At 34.5% G+C, this 24,474-nt stretch overlaps 1 protein-coding gene across 4 annotated transcripts in view; it reads left to right on the top strand.

Annotated features, from left to right (window-relative positions):
• LOC138701878 (testis-expressed protein 2) overlaps nucleotides 1–24,474 on the top strand; it is a 44,846-nt gene that overhangs the window by 4,823 nt on the left and 15,549 nt on the right. Inside the window, exons 2-11 of one of the 4 annotated variants that reach the window (XM_069829218.1) lie at nucleotides 81–151; nucleotides 311–514; nucleotides 5,765–5,881; nucleotides 8,490–9,652; nucleotides 11,357–11,595; nucleotides 13,489–13,676; nucleotides 15,899–16,085; nucleotides 16,432–16,741; nucleotides 22,132–22,332; nucleotides 23,951–24,204. In XM_069829218.1, the coding sequence (XP_069685319.1) occupies nucleotides 463–514; nucleotides 5,765–5,881; nucleotides 8,490–9,652; nucleotides 11,357–11,595; nucleotides 13,489–13,676; nucleotides 15,899–16,085; nucleotides 16,432–16,741; nucleotides 22,132–22,332; nucleotides 23,951–24,204 (2,711 nt within the window). In that variant the 5' untranslated portion in view covers nucleotides 81–151; nucleotides 311–462. Of the gene's footprint in view, nucleotides 1–80; nucleotides 152–310; nucleotides 515–5,764; nucleotides 5,882–8,489; nucleotides 9,653–11,356; nucleotides 11,596–13,488; nucleotides 13,677–15,898; nucleotides 16,086–16,431; nucleotides 16,817–22,131; nucleotides 22,333–23,950; nucleotides 24,205–24,474 lie in introns of all 4 variants that reach the window. The other 3 variants (XM_069829216.1, XM_069829217.1, XM_069829219.1) reach the window with 3 other exon arrangements.

Raw genomic sequence — 24,474 nt, 5'->3', positions numbered from 1 at the left:
AGTGGAACATTAATTACAGTAAGGTTTTTATTGAAAATACAATCTTCCTTACAGACATTCATCTTTTTTGTTTGTTTTAGAGCATACACACCTGTAAGTGCAGTAACGTGTATAAATTCACTGAACATGGAACAACACAAACGTATTCAAGGCATGTATTTTTACATTAATTTTATTTTTTATAATTATCAGTGGTTCAGTCTATTTAATATTTCACCATTTGCTTGCATACTAATATCTTATTTCCTGCTTGTATTCCGTACAGAACAATTTAACTAATATCACTCATTCTCTTTGACTTTATTTTCAGAATTGCTTAGTAGTTTTACTTCCTGTGTGCATCTTGCAATTCTGTTTGTAGGCCTAGTCATTTCTGTCTGACCTAACAACACTCCTAAGTAACTGCACGTTGCCAACTGACAGTTTTCTTCCTAACAACCTGACTGTCCCAATAACATAACAATGAGTGGAAGAAAGAGCAGCTCCGGTAAAATAACACTAGGGATGTTGAAGGGTATGTATTTGAACATCTTAATAAAACTTTTTTTACCCTATCTCGTTTTTGTATGGAATCTAGCGATTTTTATCATTGTAAAGAAAACTCTGTTTCTTATTCAATCACATGTACATATGGAAAGTATGTTTCTGACGTTTGATGTTTTGCTTTAGATATATTCTCCACAAATGGAAGACCAAAACTTGAAGTCAGAAGAATATTTCATATTGAACAACTTAGGGTCTAATGCAAAATATAAATAAAAAAAGAGCACTTTCAATTCCAAATACATGTTTCGTATGTATGAATATGTTTTCTAGCCATTGCTCAACTATAAAGAATTATAATTGCTATAGCACAGTTTTATTAATTATATTTCTATTCTAGATAGTTCAACTTCAAAGAAGAGTTCATACATACCCTTTGAAAACTTTGAATTCTGTAGTAGATCATGTACCATGTTGTTTTCTCATATCTAGTTATAGTTAATTTGTTTAAATTGATACCACATTGCCCTCGCGAAAACAGATACAATAAAACTTGTGGAAGGCGGAAACTTGTCCAATGTGAACACTTTTTTTTAGTCCCAGTAGATAGAATAGGCATTATAGTGTTATGTATTTTGTGCTGTATAATGAAGAATCTGCCCAATGCAGAAACAGAAGACAGTATTTCCGAAATTTATCAAGAACTACTTTCAGAATGCAGAAAAAAATATGTATTTGTATATCATATCTTTAATCACTCATCTTCCGAGGCACGACAGCCCATGAAGGACCATGACCAACCAGCCGACTGCTGGCCTCACGTCCACATGCCGAAGCAGAGGTGGACGATCATTCAACCAGAATGGAGGTATCTTGTGGTTAGCACGATGATCCCCCATGCTGTTATAGCTGGCTTTCATAACTGGATTTCACTACCTATTGTAGCTTCCCAAATGCATCAGGATGCTGGGTGGGCACTGGTCCCATACACTGGCCGAAATTTCATGAGAAAATTTCTTCCCCCATGAGGACTCGAACCAGTGCTCATTCCGTAATGTGAGTCCTAGGCAGGATGCCTTAGACCATGATACCACAGCGCAGGACTTTTTTTAATCACTCATAATAATAATAATAATAATAATAATAATAATAATAATAATAATAATAATAATAATCCGTGGTGCTACAGTCTGTGAAGGGGCTAGACTGACCAGCCGGCTGCTGCCTCACGCCCACATGCCGAAGCAGAGGTGGACGATCATCCAACCAGAATGGAGGTATTGTGTGGTTAGCACGATGATCCCCCCAGCCATTATAGCTAGTATTCGCAACAGGATTTCGCTACCTATTGTAGCTCCCCAAGTGCATCACGATGCTGGATGGGCACCGGTCCCATACACTGGCCGAAATTTCATGAGAAAATTTCTTCCCCCATGAGGAATCGAACCAGCGCGTATTCCGTAACGCGAGTCCTAGGCGGGATGCCTTAGACCGCGATGCCACGGCACGGGACTTTTAATCACTCAGTCTGGTTATTAATATCAGTCAGAGAGTTATTATCTGGACAGATAACTTCATACTGCACAAAACTTGAACAAGGTAGAGTACCGGTATTATTGTATTGAATGAAGGATAGTTATATGCCATGGATCTCTCAGAAAATTGTAAAAGAGGATTAGGAAAGAGGTAGGTGCAGTACAATTCAACTACAAATTGCGAGTTAGCTGTGAATCATTAACTGTGCTGATATGATCATGCTAACGTTTAAAAGAGGTTAAAGGAGGAGTACGAGAGAGAGAGAGAGAAAGGGGAAGAAAGCTTCCAATTGTGAGAAAAAGTTATTACTGGTCCAAACAATACAGCAGTCCCCTGGCAGATATCATGGCGAAATCATATATGAATTGTCACTGAATGAAAAAAATTAAAGTCATTGATTCAAAAGAAAAAAATAAACTCTCTGTATGAGAAATAATGACGCAATTCAAGCATAACAAAACGCAAATTTACGACAGGCTTAAAGAAAAATATAAAATAATGAACGATGGCTGCAAAGAAACAGAATGAAAAGGAAGGCGAAAATAACCAGGAATGAAAAAATCGAGGTAGTAATTATGCTGTAATAATAACAAAAGTGCATCACATGTGTTCACCAGCATCGCCGAAGTTCACCCACAAACAAAGGAATGTAATAGTGATAATTTTATTATACAACTTCTTTTAGTACACTTTATTTAAGGTTTGAGTAGTTTCTATAATGCGGAAACTTTTCCAATTCGGAAAAAATTCAGTTTTGAACATGTTTTACTATACAATAAATATCCGCCATCATCTGTGCAATTCACAGTGATTAGTGATAGTAGTGGACACAAAACTATAGTATATTTTAATAAGTAGTACTTCTTCTTCACAATACTCAAAAGAACAAAAATGTCAGTTAGAAAGTCCTGTTAGTAATAATTAAAATAAGTTACATCCAGATGTTCTCTTTATATCACACCATTATTATTACTCATTTTACATTCCTTCACCAAACAAGTGAATATTCTATAGCCTATTGTACTGCTTCTTTCTCACCTACATCTCATTGTACCGGTGATTGGTTGTTCTTGAAAGTATTACATTTCTTGAAACTGATATACAAGCTTAACATACTCACTTTGCTTACTAACCAATGGCTGCATATTTCACTTCTCTGTTGAAGCTGCTGATATAGAATTGAAGTTGAATTGCAATTTGTGTGTAAAATGTGATACTAGCGATTTTATTACACCGTAGTTATAGTGAATTTGACTGTTACCACATGCTTTTCCATGGATTACTAAGACAAAATATATTTTGTAACATAATTACAATAGTAGGCCTATTTAAGTACACCATAGAAGAATTAATATGTAAATTATATTAACATAAGAATAATGTACTGGGTCTCATAATTTTCCATTTTCATTTTATTTATTGTATTCCTTAGATCTTATATTAGCATTGAAGCTTTAAGATATGGAGCAAGTCAAAAGTTATACAATTATTGGCGAGATGAAGCGAGACCGAGGATTCGCCATAGATTACTTGACACTTGCTTTACAGTTGGGGAAAACCTCGGAAAAACCCAACCAGGTAATCAGTCCAAGCAGGAATTTAACCCAAGCCTGAGCGCAGTTCCAGATCAGCAGGCAAACGAGTCTTCCAACTGAGCTATGCTGATGGCTCTAGCAAAGTATACAATTCACTTCGATTAATAAGCATATGTATAAATTCATCAGTAATGTAAGAGATCTTAAGCTGGATTTTGGTGTGACCAGTAAGTGCTGTTATATTGATCATCCAGTAACCTCAAAAGCCATTAACAGTTACATTAGTCACCAATTCTTCATTTTTGATTACACTACTTTAACACTTACAGGTCTATATCACTGTATGAAGTTATTTAAAATAAACAACTTCACTTTGTTAATATTAAATTAATACCACCACAAATTAATATTAACACAATGAAGTTATTGTTCATTTTAAATAATTTAATAGTTCTTCAGTAAAAATACTGATAAAATATACAATTATGAGGTGGAAAATAATGTTAATGTGTTTTTGCCCTGTTTTCGTTTCGCACATTTAAAGATGAAAGTGAAGTGTCCTAAATTTTCACTTCTTATATATGATAATCCTTTTATAGGTGCCTTCCAGAATTTATTAAATTTGTTGGTAACAGTGTTGTGAAATGGGAATAATAGGGGAAGCCAAAATACTAACAGAAAATCTATCCATCACAAATATCAATTTTGCTGGGGATTTAATTCCATGACCCATAATAATAGCCTAATTCTTCTGCTAAGACATAACATTGCAGTTGAACCAGTGTATACAAACACTTTTGATGTGTTGTGGTTCATATTTTGTATAGGTAATCATATCGTCTTCATCATGTATTGTCTTTACCGTTATCTAGATTTTACGAATTTATTTTAACTGTAAGCTAAGAAATGGCCTTTTTGCAGCAAGATTTACTTTTCAGTTATTAAGTTCTTTATAGCCTATTCCATAGTATTAGTTGTCTGTTTATCTAGTATTTACTGGATTTTTAATCTCTTTGAAAACTCTTTTGTCGTTCATGTCAGTAACAGAGATCTAGTACAATGGTTACGGTAATACAAATATTTTAACTTAACTTCTACAATGAAATGTAGGAGTTTCACAGATTGAAGGTGTAATGAAACCACCATGCCTTTAAATTTTAATACCATCTTCTTCGGAATATGTATTTTATTGCTTTCGTGTGTTAAATATTAGGGGCAGTAGATAGCCCATAAAGGCTGGTTCACAAACCGGGAACGGAAATTACAACAAGAATGAGAACGGAAATAATGTTAAAATAAATGTATTTAAATGTGAGCATCCACAATTAACTATTGTGAATGCTTACATTTAAATACATTTATTTTAATATTTCCGTTCTCGTTCTCGTTGTCGTTTCCGTTCCCGGTTTATTGTGAACCAGCCTTAACAGGCTGAAACTAGTCAGCAACATACTGTACCTAATATTTAACATGCGAAAGCAATAAAATTCATATTCCGAAGTGATATAGTGTTAAAAGTTGTGTAATCAAGATGCACCACTCTTCTATCACGAGATGCTTATTGCACACATCATGTGTATATAATTCGTATCAACTTATTATTGCTTAAAACAAATAATTGTTTTTATGAAGCTTTGTGTGTAATTTAAAAATTTATTGAGCAACAAGTCATATGTTACTATGTGATTGAATTGGAAATGTGTTTCATAGTAGAGTCAAATCAACTTCAAAGTATTCATTTTATGAAGTCAACTAAGCATGTTTTGCTATGTAAGACATTTAGTAAGCAATTGCACTTTTTGTAAGCAGAGATGTTACTGAATTTAATATGCAGAAATCATCATCACGTAATAAAATCTGTGTATTTCAACACCATGGGCCACTAGTTAACTAGTAGGTCTTTCTTACTTAATGCAACATAGTTTTTACCATCCAATTGTAAGCTACACGTAGCAATTAAACATGTACCGTATTTTCTAGGCATGTCCACATTACTCACATGTATACAGGCAGCACCATATATAATGTGTAATAAATGTACCGTTCATATTTGCACAAAAGATATGAGTCACAAGTGATCCACACAATACGTGCTGAATAATAGTACTCTTGTAGAAAATGTAATGTTTATCACATAATATTATTAAATCATGCAGTATTCACGTAAGTGACCATTCATAGAATTAAATTCTGTTATCCGGATTTTTTAGGGAAAACGATCACCACGTCTGTGCCAACATTTGCTTTTCGATTTCATGCAGAAGATGAAGAACTGGAAGAAATATACCCAAGTGCAGACGAAACAGATGAAGAAGCAGACAAACAAGGTATACAGTACATTTATTAGGTATCCAGTATTGTTGTTTACTAATGTGAAGCTATTGACAATGAAGCCATTAGGATTAGCTTTTGTGCTCGCCATTATTTTTTACAAATAGGAGATGATCTTGATTTATTTCTTCATGAGGTTGCATGACAAAGAGGTGATGGATAAAGTCTAATGTTATGCAGATGTTCAGTGAGATAGTTTGTGATCTGTGAGAAGTCTGAAGTTTGTCATTGCGGATTTTCTTCAGTATTTGGTATAAAGCTCTGATTGTTACGAATGATTTCCCATTACTGACTTGTCTTCCTCAGTTAAATTCCTAGGCATTCACCTCGAAGCCGGTCTGGGCTGGAGTACACACATAGAATATCTTGTTAATAAAATTAATAAAGGAATTTTCATGTTACGAATCCTCAGACAAACATTATGTTATAATTCTTTACTAACAATTTTAAAGGCATATTGGTTCCGTTAAGTGCAATGTTAATTGATAAAAGAGTTCTATTCAGTCAGTACTTAACATAAAAACACAATAAAACATGTTAAAACAACATTTAAACAAGTTTAAAAACAAACGTTTTCGCCATTTTGACTGGCATCTTCAGATCGTGTATGTCGAATAGAACATGTTATGATAAGTGAACACTTGGTATATAAGGTTAAAACAGAAATTAAAAAAAAATATACTTAAAAACAGAGAATAGAACCAGCACAAAGACACCACGATGTATGTAGAAGCACTATGTTGAAAGGGGCGTGTGTGATATTATTATTTGTGGTGTCTCTTCTAGAACTCATTGTAAACCACTTTTTGTACAATTAGGAATACTTACGTTGCCGTCAATGTTTATTCTCGATTGCCTTCTGTATGTTAAGCGTAATGTGCATAATCTTCCTACTTGTTCATCTATTCATAATTATTCTACCCGTTTCAGACTTGACATATATTTCACCAAGTACAAATATAGTACTACAAGCAATAGTTTTATTTCCATGTCTTATAAACGTTATAATTCTTTACCACTGCATATAAGAAACACGTCATATTTTACTTTCATAAGGATGGTGAGAAGGACATTGATGGCAAATCCAATCTACAGTGTCAATGATTTTAGCAATATTACGTTTTAGATACTATTTGTTTTAACATCATGTAATTGACAAATCTGTATATTTTAATCTGATTTTATACCATTTCTTTTAAAACTTTTAACCTGTTTTTGTGATTATCTGGTGATTGTATATTTATTTATTTTTTTATTCTTTCATTTATTCATATTGTGTCTGTCTGTCTGTCTGTCTTTTCTGTCTGTCTGTCTGTCTGTCTGTCTGTCTGTCTGTCTGTCATTTTTTGCCAATGACTTTCTCAGCAAGATACTGTAGGTTACTTTTTCATACTCTGACTTGATTATTTTTCTTAATAATATGAAAGGATAGATTTGTTGCAGATTTTGTAATTTTTTGCTTCCTTCTTCTAGTAGGATTATTCTCGTTAGCACATAAGCCACAATTACATAATATACTTACTCACTGAAAACCTATTATTTCTTCTTCTTCTTCTTCTTCTTCTTCTTCTTCTTCTTCTTCTTCAAGTATTAAGCCACATCTCTGTTATGATCTCACAGTTGAATTTTCAATCCAGCGCATCTTTGGACGACCGAGAGATATTATCCGAGGCTTATTGTGAGACTTGAAAGCAATTATGAAATTACTGCCCAACGGGTTGGCAGCCCGAAAGGGTAGAACTGGTGGGGTTCCCACCTATACAGCATTTCCTCTGTATGTGATGTTGTGGTTATATTGCCAATACTTATTTAACGCTAGATGTAAAATAATTTTTCAACAGTCTTAAGATTTTATGGCTTTTCGGGGATATAGTAGATGTTAATGTAAATATTGTTACTCTTGAGTGTGAGAGAATCACAGCTTCTTTACATGAAGCAATTCAATACAAAATATTTTGAAATATTGATTATACAGCCTCAGTTTATTAACCTTAATGTACTATTTATTTTTTTCTGCACCTTAGAAAGGTTTCCTTAAGAGTTCCAATCTGCACACAACTCTCCTGGAGTATCTGCTAGCTATTGGGATCTAGAACTAGGATGGGCTCTTATTAAGGGAGTCCTGTCGTACCACCCTAATAACTATTATTTTATACTGCATTTTACTCATGGTCTAGTGGTCAGAGCTTCTGGCTATAGTTCATGAGGTCCCGGGTTCGATTCCCGGTTAGAGCACAGGAATTTTTCCTTAAAGGGGATTATTCCTGTCTGAAATTTAGGTTAAGTTTAGATTTAAGACCTCTTCTGGCACCACATTATCATAATCATCCTATCACATCATCGGGGTAATGTAACTCCGCCTTCCAGGCGCCCCAACCTCAGAAGTGGGTTACAACTAAGCCATGGCCAGGAGAGAAGACCAGAAATGTCGAAAAGACAACCTGGTGGCATTGGATTAAAAAAAAAAAAATACTGCATTTTACTTTCAATATTAGAATGACATCAGTCACATCATTAGATCTTCATCACAAGTTATTCAGAAAATCTGGCTCTAAAATATTTTCATTTGCATTTTGAAAATAATGTTCATTTTTATGCCTTCAGAGGAAGAATCAAGTAGTTCTGCAGGAGGCACACAAGTGGCAGCAGCAACCACTGCTTCAGCTACAAGCTCTTCAGCTACACCGAGCACCATCCATTCACGGGATCCTTCACCCATGAAAGAATATTTGAAAGGTTTTGGCAAGAGATCAACTAGTGTCGATGCTGGGATGATTGATGGAGGATCACCTGCTTCTAGTAGTGATACATGGAGAATTTTTCATGAACTCAGAGGAAAAATTGCCAAGACAGTTGAAGAGAAATTTAGTGAAATGAAAAATGACAGAAGGTCTAGTTCATTAGCATTTTCGGGTGGACCAAGTATAAGGGGAGGTAGACTTGGAGGTGGTAGTAGCAAAGATGATTCGAGCATTAACAGTGATTCCGAAGATATTTCAGAAAGCTCCAATAAAGGTTTGGATTCAAAATCAATAAAGAAAAAGGAAAAAGTTGAAGAAGGTTCGCCCAGAAAGGTGCTAGTGTCCCAAGAAACTAGTAAACGGGATGATGATGACAATGTATCAAATTCTTTAGAAACTGCTAGTACATCAGGTTCACAAGATACGGGTGGTAATCTGTCTGTACCTACTACACCTCGGAGGGGTAGGAAAGTAATTATGGATGTCTCGTCGTATCAACTGCGATACCGAAAAAATGGCAAAGGACTGAGTGGTTTTGATTCAGATACAGTATATGATGAAGGTAAATCTTACATTGAGGAGGAAGTAGAGTCTGGTGTGGAAGTTAACGAGGAAATGAACTTGGACATGATTGAGGAAGAAGATCCTAATCTGCCTACTACAGATTATCGACAACCCCATCCTGTAACATACCCTCCACTTCCACCTAGACGTGAAAGGAGGAGATCCATAATGTCCAAACTTAAACGCTACAGTGTAAAACTCCTTCCAATTTTAGCAATTATTATTTACTGTCTGATCCCACTCTCACCCTACATATCAGGTTTCCTAAGTGGAATTGCTCTTTCCGTTGGTATTGGTGCCATATATTTTAAAATTACACGTCTCACTGCACCATCTGATTCAAATGTGCCTGATGACGGGATCCTTCAAATGGGTACAGAGTTCAGAATTCCAGATTACTCGAGTATGCCAATCCTGGAAGTACCGAAAGTCAAAGAATACCACCACATCAATAAATATCAAGTATGTAATTTATATCTGTATTATTTTAGTATAATATATATAATATAATATAATATAATATAATATAATATAATACTCTATAATTGAATAGCTAAGCAGAAAAACTTTGCAAAGAACGTTTTCTTTCCTCTTGCAATGTTTTAATATAAACACGTTTGCACGTACTTTCTTTTATATTTTAGTGAATTCTGTTGGTTGAAAACGAAAGTAGAACCTTCAATTTAGGCTGTAGACCCTCGGAGGTTGTGGGAAAATGTTACAGTGCTATGCATCAATTATTTCTTTTTCTATTCTTGTAAAATTTTGATTTGGCTATTGCAACGTTTTTGCTGCTTTCCTTTTCAATTAGAGATGAGTCTATATCACAGTTTCTCGTTACCTGTTTTAGAGCTTCAGTACTCAATACTACAACTTCAAAAGTGAAAATTGAAAACATAACACACAAGAAAAAATTAAAATAAGTACCATACTTCAAAGAGCATTGGAATTTCTTACACTTTACTAATATATCCAACACCTCATTAGTCACGTCTTATTTAGGAAGTAGGTAAAGAATTCCTACGTTTAAATAAATTGTTTTCCTATGGTACACTGTATTGTGCCATTGTGCCAATTTTAGTTAGACATCTGGAGTTCAGTCAGAACAGTTCTCAGTGAATAGCAGCATTACAGTATGATACTTTCCTAGGAATTATCACTGCTATCAAGGGATTTTCCTACAATTGGGTCTATTCAAATTTTTTAAGAGAATCCCTTCTCCCCCCCACAAAAAGCTCCAAATCTGTGAAGACTGCACTCAGACACTATGTCTTAAGATTAGCACATAAATAAAAAATGGCGTGGGTTCAGAGCTGGTATACTCGCATGTTACAGAGGGCATCTTATTATTCTAATTCTGTCTTCAGACTTATTACCAAGAACAGGCATAGAAAATTTCCTGACTTGAATAGTTTATAGGAAATAATCATAAATTTATTCTTCACCAAAATGGCAACTTGTCTACCTGAATCAGTGATATTAATTTACGGTTATCGAATGATTCCCATCATTCTGTGACTTTGAGGTTAGCTTATGTGAAACCATGATTTGTCCTAAGAAAAGTAAGCTGAGAGTAAAAAATTCTTCATGTACAAACTGTGAAAACCAATTGAAAAGTAAATTTGTCCCTGAAAGCCTGTTAGGAGTATTGTGTAGACAGTGATAGTTTTATATGGTGTCTGACATAATAATCTTGTTGCTCTTCGTCCTCAGTGATTGTCATTCTTTATACGTATTCGTCAGAGCAATCTTGGCCAGTCTGCAACGTAAGAAGTGCGACTGAGTGTTTCTTTAATCAATTGAGACTTAACCTTTTTGAAGTCTCCAACATTGTGGTATTAATATGAACTAATGAGATTGTATTTTCAGAAGAATGTAATGGTATTTCTGTAGCTTTTTACACAGATTCCGTAAAAGTATCTGTACGAAAGTTACTGAACAAGATATGTATCTATTTGTATTCACATATAATTTAACTTTTGATAGTTATACATTTTTGTTAGAACATGAAATTAATTAATTCCTCAAAACATTATGCCAACTATATACAAAAATTATTTTAAAAAAAGGTAGGCGTGAATTTAATATCTGGACTTGTTTGAATTGGATATTTTGTTACAATGAAATCTGTTTACTATCTCTGTTTAACGTATATCTTCGTTATAGGGATGGATGAACGAATATCGTCATGAATATAATCCAGAAACGTACCATTTAAGTGACACAGAGTCTGTGTATGTCCGACTAGATGGAACAACTCTTAGAATTTCTCATACCAAACTTCGTATTCCTAAACGTGCCATGTGGAATGAACGTACACATAAACTAAAATTTTACCATCAGCGCATTTATAGTTTAGAAAATTGTACATTAAAGCTGCTGCCAGATGGATTGGCAAGAAAAAGGTAAAATACTTGTATATTGATAACCAGTTTTACACTAAGAATGTCGTCCTTAGTTGAGAGTAGTTATTGCCATTCTGAACACATTTTCCTGGAGTCCTGAAATTTAAGAGTGTCATTTTCATTGCCATGGTATATGAGAATATGATGTGGTGGTGGCAGCAATGACAGTGACAAGGATGATGACATTAAGGTCAACGATTAAAATGTTATAATGGTAACAATGACTGCTTTTGATTACTATGATTATAATAAATAGTTTATTATTTATTTCTCATCAATCTTGTATGGACATGACGAATTTGATGCATTCCAGTTCAAATCAGTCATTCCTATATCAAATACAAATATAATGTATTTCATTATTATTCGGAACAACTTCTTAACTTAACTCAACTAGTAACAGTTTAATATTATTTAATACTGTGCATCTACTATATCATACTATACAATACAACACGAATATAATAATAATAATAATAATAATAATAATAATAATAATAATAATAATAATAATTATAACAACATTAACATTATGCATGTTTCCACTAATATAACTCTTCTAATGCTAATTCTCGATACTTCCTCTACCTTCTGTCTTCCATCTCAGACATTTTTCCCCTTCCACTTTAAATGATTCTTTTTCTACTCTCTTATTCTCTGTCTTTAGTTATTTAATTGAATCATCCTTTCTTCCTTCTGTCAGTATTAAAAGTCACATTTTAAATTAATGTTCTTCGTAAAGATTAATTTTTTGCTCCTACAGAATTTATCTGTTATGGTAACAATTGTTATTAGAGGAGAAAAATTCGCCCCGGTGCTGGGGCCTGTACTTTTCTAGTGTCCACGCCTGTGGAGTAATGGTTAGCGTGTCTGGCCGCGAAACCAGGTGGTTCGGGTTCGAATCCCGGTCGGAACAAGTTACCTGGTTGAGAATTTTTCCGGGGTTTTCTCTCAACCCATTATGAGCAAATGCTGGGTAACTATCGGTGCTGGACCCCGGACTCATTTCACCGGCATTATCACCTTCGCTTCTATTCAGATGCTAAATAACCTGAGATGTTGATACAGTGTCGTAAAATAACCCACTGAAAGAACAATTCTAGTTCGGTATGTTATCATAATAAACTTACTGTTTACTGTTTTTACTGTTCCTAAATCTTTTACTGTTATTATTCTAATTCTTTGTTTCGCTTGTTTACTTAACTATTTAACAGATTAATAATATCGTTACTCCTTAACTAATAGCTTTTGTGTAGTGAAGATTCTCTCACATTATAATCTGTCTTCATATTGTTCCTTTATCTTCTTTTCCCATCTAATTTTGACTGATCAGAAATTAACCTAAAATATTTTGCTTGTTAATGTTTAACGATCCACTTAGTTTTATGAAAACTATCTTCTCATTCATCTTCAAATATTTATTTTCTATTTTGCTAAGTCTCAGGTCATTTATTGCTGTGCATTTTAAGAGTAATGGTTTGCGTCTTCAGAACACTCGCAAAGGGAACAAATAAATAAATAGTTACACTGATACTATGACGAATAAAATTTTTATATTTCATTATGCCATCATGAAAATATTCAAACTTTCAGAATTTTACATTCTGTGTCCTGTATGTTTTATATCTGAATTGGGAGTGACATAACATTTTATGTTGAAATACATAGTTGAAAATCGAATTATGTTGAATTACTCACTTTGTGGGTACTAACTTATGAATATTAGTGGATTATTAGTATTAGTTAATTTAATATAATTAAATTAACTTATTTTTTTTAGTTACATAATATCTTACAAAGTACGAAACATATGCTTCATTGATAAAGATATGCCTAGAATTTACTGTGTAAGCATTAGCCTGAAGAATGTTTTTCTTTATGAACTTTATGCAGACTGTGGAGCAAAAAATACCCAATTTGTATTATTCTGAACCGTGACTCAAAAGTGAAAGTTGAGGATATTGTGGAGACTCGTGAGAAGCTAGATGAAGAAGATTCCTTTAAAGTTACTGATTCCACAGCAGATGAAATCTTGGATGAAACAGAACATCAGTCTAGTCAGCATTCCAAATCTGAAGCTGGTAAGTTTTCAAATCCGAAGGTGCATTGATGTGTTAACAGATTTGACAAATTCGTCTCTTATAAGAGACTAGGAGCCAGTTAAGTTGGCATTACTGCACTATTTATCAAATTTACATTCATTACAAATTATTACTGGTATGCCCATAGGAGAATGGAGGAAATCCATGTTCCATGAGCATTGGCAACAACATCATTCATGATGGTCCGTGTATGTAGTGTAGGCTATAATTCTCTCTTTGTTGAATCATTGGCAACAAAAGCCACATTCTCAGCGATTTAAAGTTTCTGAGTGAACATTTTTATTAACATAACATGTTACTCGTATATTGCACATTATACGTATCTATTTGTTTAAGAACTCGTTATTTTCAAGGAATAATTTGTTGTTGTTGTTTTCTAATGCCAGGCGTTTGACAATAAAGTCATTTGACCTCTTGCACTCCAATATTTTTCAAAGATATTATCATGACCAGCCACTGAAGCACAGATTTTGAGGTGTTCCGAATCCATTTCTTGGTTTGAGTTGCACAATGGGCAGTTAGGGGACTGATATATTCCAATTCTATGCAGGTGTTTGGCCAAACAATCATGGCCTGTTGCCAATCTAAATGCAGCTACAGACGATTTTCGTGGTAAATCGGGAATTAACTGTGGATTTTGATGCAGAGAGTTCCATTTTTTCCCTTGGGATTGAGTTATCAAATTTTGTTTGTTGAAGTCTAAGTATGTAGATTTAATAAATCTTTTCACAGAGTAATATGTAGATTTAGTAACAGGTCTGTAAGTAGCAGTGCTGCCCTTCCTTGCTAAAGCCATTTAACTCCAATATGAAAGGAATAATTTGTACGTTTGATAATCATAATAAATTGACTTGTAATAATTATTGTATAATGAACAAAATCCTTTCAGTTCTTTAAGGGGTTAGATACAGCTTAGCAAGCAGTAAAATTTCGGAAATATTAAAAAAAAAATTTCTCCAGTACTATAACATGTACAATAATGGAAATTAGTAGTTGTAAAACACTGTCCCTCTGCTATATGAAAAAATATTTTTACAATTAAAAAAATTTATCAATTTTTTCAAAATCCAAAATCGTGACAATTCAGTCTACAGTTATGAAGCGTTTCCCTCATAACTTATACACTTCTCAACTTTTTCATGTTCTCTCTCTTTTATTTTATTGCTGGAACTCATGTTTGCAATATCATGCTCTTTCAACTACTATTCCTTAATAATTTTTTTTTGTGTTAAAGCAAATGCTGATATTTGATCATTTTTAAATGAATTTATTTTTTTATCAGAAAATCCATCCAAGATAGAGAAGTGATTTTGCATCATTTAATAGCTATGAATGCATAAATACACGCAAAAATTTCATCACAGAATGTTGGATAGTTTTTTAGTTATCAGGGAAACGGTTCTTGAAAAAAAATGTAATTTACAGGAAATGAGTGTTAAACATTTTTATGTAGACTATAATTTCTTGAAATATTGGGAACCACAAAAGAGAATGACTTCATTGTTAAATCGAGAGCATTAGATACGTACATATATAATTTCTTGAAACTAAAAATTAAGTTCTTTTGTTTATAAACAGGCAGTCATTACTAAGATGACTGCCGGTATGAGAAATTTATTCTCCAAACTCTTGCTCATCAGCTAGTTTGAGAAATATTGCTTAAAAAAAATAAATAAATAATAACATTCATTGGAATGGGCGTGGGGCTATCCACTGTCAGGAGGGCCTGAGGTTGCAGCATCCTGCCTTTTAAATCATAACTCAAAAACTATTGCAGATATTGACTTTTTTGAGTAAAATACTGGAATAATTTGTGCATTAAACAAAAATTATTTTGAAAAATTGATTTTTTTTAAGTCTTAAGCTGTACCTAACCCCTTAAGAGAACAGGCTGTGTAAAGAGATTGCATTCCAAAAATGTGTGTTTTCATTAAGAATCGAAATCTGAATTCCCACAAATCATATCTACTGAAAAATTATAAGTTGGATATTTCACTCTATACTGGTAGTTACACTTAGTAGCATTGACTTACGATTAATCCTTGTTTCTTTGAGAGGAAATAGACTTGTCAAACTTACTCAGAATTTGAGATTTTCAGAATGACTTGATATTTGTTTAATTTAAATTTGTCAGTACCGACATGATATGTTTATATCATTGTTCTTCAAAGAGTATAAAATGTATTCTGTTTTCCTTTAAGCACCTGAAGAAGAAGATGATAGTGCAGATACTTATAACCAAATTTCAGAAGTGAAGGACCTCCAGAGTACAACAGATATGCCAGTTGATGATAGTGATGATGAAACTTTTTGCCATATTGACAAAACTGAAGTAATGGAAAATTGCTTATACTTCTTTGCAAGGACAGATAGAGAAAAAGAAGACTGGTAATTCAATTGTTACTTGTAATTCTATTTAAATAAATGTATGATGACTATATCTGAAATAGTTAGTTCTTAAAATAATCCTTAGTATTATACAAGCAAGATTTTACATTTCCATTAAGCCTAATTGTAATCCTTAAGGCACCTACAAGGAAGAATAATCTAAACTCCAAAGATTTATAAAATTAATTATGTGAAAAGCTCTAGAATAGAGAGAGAGAGAGAGAGAGAGTGAAGTGTGTGAGTGAGAGAGAGAGTGTGTGTGTGTTTTTTTTTTTTCTGCCAACTGTTTGAAAATTGAAAAATTAAAATATACCAATTTCTTATGCTGTTTTTCTCCTTCCATTAGGTACCGAAAATTTGCTGCTGCCCTCCGATATAAAAGTTCACCTGAGAGTACTGAAGAAGATCTTGTTCCTATGGTACCTGAGGTAGCCAGTCCATCAGTAGTCAGCCCAACATCAAGTGATGAGAATCTGTCAGAATCTTTGTCTGATTCCCATATTTCTACTACGTCATCATTGCCTGCAGGAATACCTCACATATCAGGGACAGTGCCAGGACAACCTTTTACCCTGGAGACAAATGAATACATGACAGTCAGAGCCTATGAAGCCAGAGATTTTGAGTACCTGAGGTTTATGTCCAAGTTCCAACAGGTGCAACGATATAAAATGCAATGCAAAGTGGAAAAGGAGATGTGTGCTGCACTGAAACATGTTCATTCGCATTCTGTTAGTTTCCTTTTTTGTTTTCCTTTGTTAATATTTTATTTATTATATTTTATATTGCAATATTGTTACATTAATATATTTAATCCACATGCACTTATGTTATTTTAGTGATTATTTTTATCTGTTATTTGAAGTAACCATAATATGTTAGTTTCTTCTTTCATTTGTTGGCTTGAAAAATGTCATCCTCTTTATGTAATGAATCTATCAGTCATTATCATTAAACACTTTCACTATCATGTCAGGACCGCCCATAGGAATTACAGGCCCCTTCCACAAACATATGTCAGGATCCTCCTCAGTCGCCAGTATTTTAATGATGAATGTTAAAAGTTCTATAAATACAGCATTAAGGTATGGTCACACGTCGCTACTTTTGCAGCTCTGCAGTACAAAAAACTGCGCAACTCTCGTACTGCGACGTGTGAACAACTGTGCAACCCGAAAAGTAGCAGCTGCCGAACCTTCTGTCCGCTACTTTTTCTTGCTGCGTGCAGCTTAAAAGTAGCGACGTGTGAACAGGGTTCTCAGGGTTGCAGCCGCAGCATTTTTGATATCGGTTTTGTTGAAACTCTTGCTGCGATTGTGACGAGTGTTGCCACCCAAATGTGCCAATGATACTTTTATTGTTTGGATATATTTTAATGTTAGGTGTGATGAAAATAAATTATTTGTAACAGTTATTAAATGCACAACACAGTCTGAGCATTTTTGCTGACGATATAATTCATTTTTTTAATTTTCCGTAGCATAATTTCAAACATGAGTGTTGCCAACATTGATTACGTGAATATGCTGTTGGTTATCATTGAAGTATATAGGCGTTTTTAAAAGCTTTATAGTAAAAATAATGCCAATTTCTGAATACTAGTTAGGACAGAAAAGCAAATAATAGATAAGTAAGCTTTTGCATGAGTTTCTTAATAATGCGAACATAACCACAAAATGTATATTGAGAAGTCAACACGGAGATAGAAACCTGCAGCATGACTGCAGCTGCAAAAGTAGCGCCTTGTGTGTGAACAGTCTCGCAACCTCCAGTTGCAACCTTTGCTGCACTCAGGTTGCGCAGCACGAAAAGTAGTGTGCAGCGCGCTACTTTTGGCTTACGTGTGAACACGACACTCAACTTTTGCAGCTGCAGTACAAAAGTTGCACAGCAAAAGTAGTGATGTGTGACCGTACCTTTAAGGCAACAAGCTAAGGAAACTTTATTATGATGTCTGGCAACCACAAGTTACTGAAAATGAAATATATTTGAACAAGAGAAATAAAAGAACCCAGTTCATAAACATGTTTAATAATCAGTCTTACAATCATTAAAAAAAAAGAAGAAGTAATTTTAAAAATAAATGCAGGTACAATTCAGTGAAAATATTAAAAATATACTTAAGAAAAATTAATGTGCAGATATAACTAAGTCATTATAATGTAGTCTAATTAATAATTGAATCATTCACCCAAACAACGTTGTAACCAACAAGAAGTAAATTTTACAGGAAAGTAAAAAAATTGTAAAAATTATAACGTTCGGCTAAACAGTAATTCAAAATATCTGTAATGGTGCCAACTGCTGATATAGGCAAAAACAAAGTTTGCCATTGTATGCAGGACAGTTCTATCTTTTATCTCATATTCAACAAAAATGTTGGTTACGACATTATTCAGGTGAATGATTTAATTATACAGTTGTATCCTACAGTTTTAGAAACATTTGTAAAATAGGCTACTTCAGTCTTAACTCTTTAATAGTAGCCTACTTCTTAAAATTTGATGAAAACATTAATACATAGGTTGGATAAAAAGTAATGGCAACACTGCTGTCACATGACGATGGTGCGTTTGAGAGCTGCCAGCCGTAGTTAGTGCAGCCAGCGGCGACAGTACTCTGTCAATCTACTGCAATGTGTAGAACGTTGACTTTCATAGGGATAGTGTGAACGCCCTAAGACCATGTTACAAAACTAGAGCAACATTCCTGGATCAAAATTGAAATGGCACGAGGTCGTAATGCACAAGAATGTTTTCAGGGACTGCGTGAAGCATGTGGCGATGCAGCATTGCCATATCGCAGAATGGCATGATGGGTTAAAGCGTTTCAGGAAGGCCTTGTTGGACTGGTACCAAAGGGAAGGTGACGACTTTCTTGGACAAATCGTCGCTATGGACGAAACCTGGGCTCGCTCGTACGAACCAAACTTAAAACACCAGTCAAATGAACTCAGGAGAAAACGACGACACTTGGGGGTACAGAACCCCATCATTCTTCATGATAATGCAAAGAGTCATACCGCTGCTGCTGTCAAGGACCTCTTGCGTCGCTGGAAATGGGAGATTCTGGAACATCCTCCGTACTCACCCGATATGAGTCCATGCAATTACGATCTCTTCGCCAAAGTGAAAGAACCACTGCGAGGGACCCGGTACAATACCAGAGATGAACTTATCCATGCTTTAGGGCAGTCAATATGGAACATCAACAAAGATGGACGTGCTGGTGGTGTACGATGCCTTCCAAACATTTGGCAAAAGGTGATAAATAAGGGGGGGCGACTATATTTAAGATACGTAAATGTTGTACCCTTGTGAATAAAGCCATGTCAGAAATATCGAACTGTTGCCATTACTTTTTATCCAACCCATGTATAATTATTATTTGAATAATAATATGTAATTTAACAGAATTCTTCTTTCATTTAAAAAAAAAGGAGAGTCTTGAAAATAACTTCTATCTTTCTTTCCCTAAAATATATAAAAATCTGGCCAGTCCCCCCCCCGCACCCAAGTGCTGTCCGTCCCCCTCCTATTGGTGGCTCTGATCATGTCATATTTCATTCAGTTTGTTCTAGTGAAATCAGTGTGAAGAATTAATGAACGTAATTTTAGAGCTATGCATCATTCATTGAACTCGTCATACTTTCTTAATCTTGGCTTACACTAAGGTGAGTGGTCCAATTCAAGATAAACTTCTGCCACCACCCAAAGCATGGTTAAACCCATTGATCATAAATTGTATCAATTCCACATTGTCAGGTTGTAACTATTAATTCTACAACATAGCTAACATGACCTGCACTATTAAGTTCTGGCTTCATTATTAATTACTTATTTTTTTATTATTATTTTGATTGACATCACCTTTCTCAAGACCTTGCTACATTGCTTTGGTGACATTAACTTTATTTAATATATCCTTTTTTAATTATCATTATAATTACTAAAGTCTTTTGCAGTAGATTACTAGGATTTCTGTAATTCCTCATTTTCACATCATTTATTTAACTTAAGTAGATGTAGTTGTGAAGTTGCAACAGATTTTGCGACCCTTTCACAGGTTGAACATAAAACCTAAATCAACCTAGTTCACCTATTCCAAAAACCTAAATGGTCTTTTAAGAAACTTAAAAATCCGATTCCTACTTATAACCTACTTGAGAAGATGACACCTCTGTCTCTGTGAAAACATTTGACTGAACTGGGAAGTGTTTGATCAAGTGGATTTGCTGTTTTCAAAAATGTAAAAGAACAAATGACTGGCATTTTGAACATTTTTTCTACACCTTTTCTAGTTGTATTTCAGAAAATATCAATTGTATTTCAGAAATTATCAAATGTATTTTAGATTAGTCAATTTAGTTTCAGAAATTATCAGTTGTATTTCAGATTTGTCAATTCAATTTCAGATAGTATGAATTGTGTTTCAGATTTGTCAATTGTATTTCAGATGGTATCAAATGTATTTCAGATTTGTCAATAAAATTGTATTTCAGATGGTATCAAATATATTTCAGAAAATAAGCAATGCATTTAAGATTACATAGTCACTTTTATTTCACAAAATAACAAATGTAGGCCTACTTGACAATTTAACAGATATTTAAAAAAATGGAAAATGGATTTAAAAAAGCCTCAACTTTATTGCATTTTAGCGTCAAACAGGCATATTCACCATAGCTAAAGCTGCAGCTTGATTAATTGTACTGTTTTGTACTGCACGAGCACAATCACCACCAACAATATTATGTGTGTTGCTTCATCAATTTTACTCTCTACAGTAGGTAAATTCGCGGGTGCTTGTGTAAAGGGGGTTAAGTTGATTTGGCTAAACTGGAATAAGTACAAATTTGAACTATCCACAATTACTTTTCTCTTGTGTTAAAGGGGTTAAGTCATTCTTCCATCTATGATGCAGTTATAGTACTCCATATTTTGTGACAAAGGGGTTTTGTTCAGTACCAAAGGAGAGAAGTTTACAAACCTTGCAATTTGACTTAACCCCCTTTACACGAGCACCCACGAATTAGCCTACAACATCAGGAGCTATGACGTTAGGAATTCCAAGATGGATTTTTACATACGTTTTCACTTTACACCAAATGATCTCGATTGGATTTAACATCGGAGAATAAGGTGCCAACCGTAACTTCTGAAATACAATTGACAAATCTGAAATACAGTTGATGTTTTCTGAAATACAATTGATACTATCTAAAATTAAATTGATTAATCTGAAATACAAATGATACTATCTGGAATTAAATTGACAAATCTGAAATACAATTGATACTATCTGAAATTGAATTGACTATTCTGAAATACAATTGATATTTTCTGAAATACAACTGGAAAAGGTGTAGATATGTATATTGTCACATTCTGAAATCATCTGCTAAACGCTGTGTTTGATATCACTACTATATTCTTCCTTAAGAGTCATTACGATATTTTAAATCAGATAAAGAAAATTGGAAAATATTGATCTTTTGGTGCCTGAAAATAAATATAAAAATAGAACCAAATATGCCTGAAACAACCCATTAAAGACACTCAGTTCCTTATGCCTTGCATATTTAACAGATTTTAGCACTAGTAATTATTATTTCTTATTTATTTTTTTCCCTTCACCTTTTTTTATCTACAAGTAGCATTATCTAACATTTAATCTGATTGCATTTACACTTTTTAACTTTAATTTTATTTAATGCCATTGCTTTTGTTTGTAATAAAATAAGTTTTAACATTTTCCTCTGTTTGTTATAACAAAAAAAAAAACTGTGTAACAGTCATATCTTAAACATGCTTATTTACTGCTAGTGATTATTAATTCATTATTTTAAAACGTTTTTATTGTAGCCCTATTTGTATCAATATTTTTATGTTCTTCTGTATGTTTTAGTTCAACTTAATGCAGTCTATGTCTTCATTAATTTTTTGCAGCACATTGTCTCATACACTTGTGACATTACTTTTGAATTTGAAAAGTGTTAATTTATCGTATTTTTCTTTTACAAAATTTTCTTTATGTCTGTTTTAAGGCACCACCAAAGACAGAAGCAGCAAAGAAAAAACAAGAGAAAATGGAAGCAGAGATAGAAGCAGAAGTAGACAAATTAGTAGATGCTGATGTTTTGTGGATCAATGCAATGGTTGGTAGGGTGTTATTTGACGTTCTGAAGAATCCATATTGGGTTCAAAAAATCCAGGAAAGATTACAAAGAAAACTTTCCATTATAAAGGTTTGTATCCAACTTTAAATTGTGACTGTTTTATACAAGGGTTGGATAAAAAGTTATGGCAACACTGCTGTCACATGACGATGGTGCGTTCGAGAGTTGCCAGCTGTGTGGACATGAACAAGGACTGTTAGATGAGTTAGTGCAGCCAGCGGTAACAGTACTCTGTTAATCTACTGCAGTGTGTAGAACGTTGACTTTCATAGGGATAGTGCAAGCACCCTAAGACCATGTTTACAAAACTAGAGCAACGTTCCTGGATCAAAATTGAAATGGCACGAGGTCGTAGTGCACAAGAATGTTTTCAGGGACTGCGTGGAGCATGTGGCGATGCAGGCAGGGATGCCATTCAGGACAACCTCCGTACAGGACGACCTCACGTGGAAGACAACACAGTTCAACTCCTTGCTTCCCTGTTGGATGCTGATCGCTGATGGACTGCGTGTGAGTTAGCAGTGGAAGTCGGAGTATGTCACAAAACTGTGCTCCACATTCTTCACGACATTCTGGGTTACCGCAAAATTGCAGCGCATTGGATACCCCATGAAATTTCCGAGGTGCAACAATGGCACCGCTATGCAGTCGCACAGGCCTTGTTGGACTGGTACCAAAGGGAAGGTGACGACTTTCTAGGACGAATCGTCGCTATGGACGAAACCTGGGCTTGCTCGTACGAACCAAACTTGAAACGCCAATCAAATGAATGGAAGCATCCCGGTTCTCCTTGTCCAAAGAAAGTGCGCCCTACACAAAGTGCTGTGAAGGTGATGTTCATTGTGGCGTATGACATTAATGGGGTAATACTGCACCACGCTGTACCTCCAAGGCAGACAGTAAATGTAGGCTACTACTGCAGGTTCCTGCAGCACCACCTTCGTCCAGCCCTCAGGAGAAAACGACGACACTTGGTGGTACAGAACCCCATCATTCTTCATGACAATGCAAGGAGTCACACGGCTGCTGCTGTCAAGGTCCTCTTGTGTCGCTGGCAATGGGAGATTCTGGAACATCCACCATACTCACCCGATATGAGTCCATGCGATTACGATCTCTTCGCCAAAGTGAAAGAATCACTGCGAGGGACCCGGTACAATACCAGAGATGATCTTATCCGTGCTATAGGACGTCAATATAGGACATCAACACAAAGATGGATGCACTGATGGTGTACGATGCCGTCCAAATATTTGGTAAAAAGTAATAAATAGGGGGGGGCGACTATATTGAAGGTACATAAATGTTGTACTCCTGTGAATAAAGCCATGTCAGAAATATCGAACTGTTGCCATTACTTTTTATCCAACCTTTGTACATGACATGAATAATTATTGCATTCTGTAGCAGTTTTAAAAGATGGAAAACAAGTTAATATTAATGAACTTTATTAAATGAAGTATTTAAAGTTACAGTTCAGAATTGTTTTCTTTATTGCCCTGTTCTTCTATTTTTCTTTCTCTCTTCTTATCTACTTGTTTTCCTTTGCTCTTTTTCTCCCTTTTCTATGCTTCATCCATAATTTTTAAGTTTGCTAGAAGCTGAAGTAGAACTGATTATGTCCAAATGTATTCTGAATTCTTTGTAACAATTCAGTATTAATGCTGTATATTCTTTGTTATTTTAGTTACCCTATATCATAGAAGATTTACTTATAACTGACCTAGACTTGGGTCACAACTTGCCCATGGCTCATCGCGCTTCTCACCCAGTAGTGGACGAGCGGGGACTTTGGGTAGACTTGGATATTACATATGAAGGAACAATATGTTTCACTCTAGAAACAAAACTGAACCTAATGAAGTTGAAAGAGATGGGAAGCGAAACAGCTGCTCAACAAGCAGCAGCTGAAAAAGAAGAAATTCCTCTTGGAGACAAGAGGTCAGTTGATTAAATGCTGTGTGATTTATTGGTTCCTAATGCCAAGTACAGTCAACTCCGCTTATAGTGAACATCTATGACAGGCAAAATAGAATTGATTTTATTGCTGTGGAATCTGTTAATAAGAAATAAATATAGAAAAGGATATTTTTATTTTATTTTAACATGCAGCTGCTTGCTGTATACTGTTTCCATTAACATTGTTTCGAGATCTTCATTCCAGAATCTGTGCTTTTTGTGCACTTGATTCTACATTTTCCACACTGACAG

This window comes from Periplaneta americana, chromosome 6 (genome assembly GCF_040183065.1).
Source record: "Periplaneta americana isolate PAMFEO1 chromosome 6, P.americana_PAMFEO1_priV1, whole genome shotgun sequence".
NCBI lineage: Eukaryota > Metazoa > Arthropoda > Insecta > Blattodea > Blattidae > Periplaneta > Periplaneta americana.
This window is presented reverse-complemented; position numbering and strand designations above follow the sequence as displayed.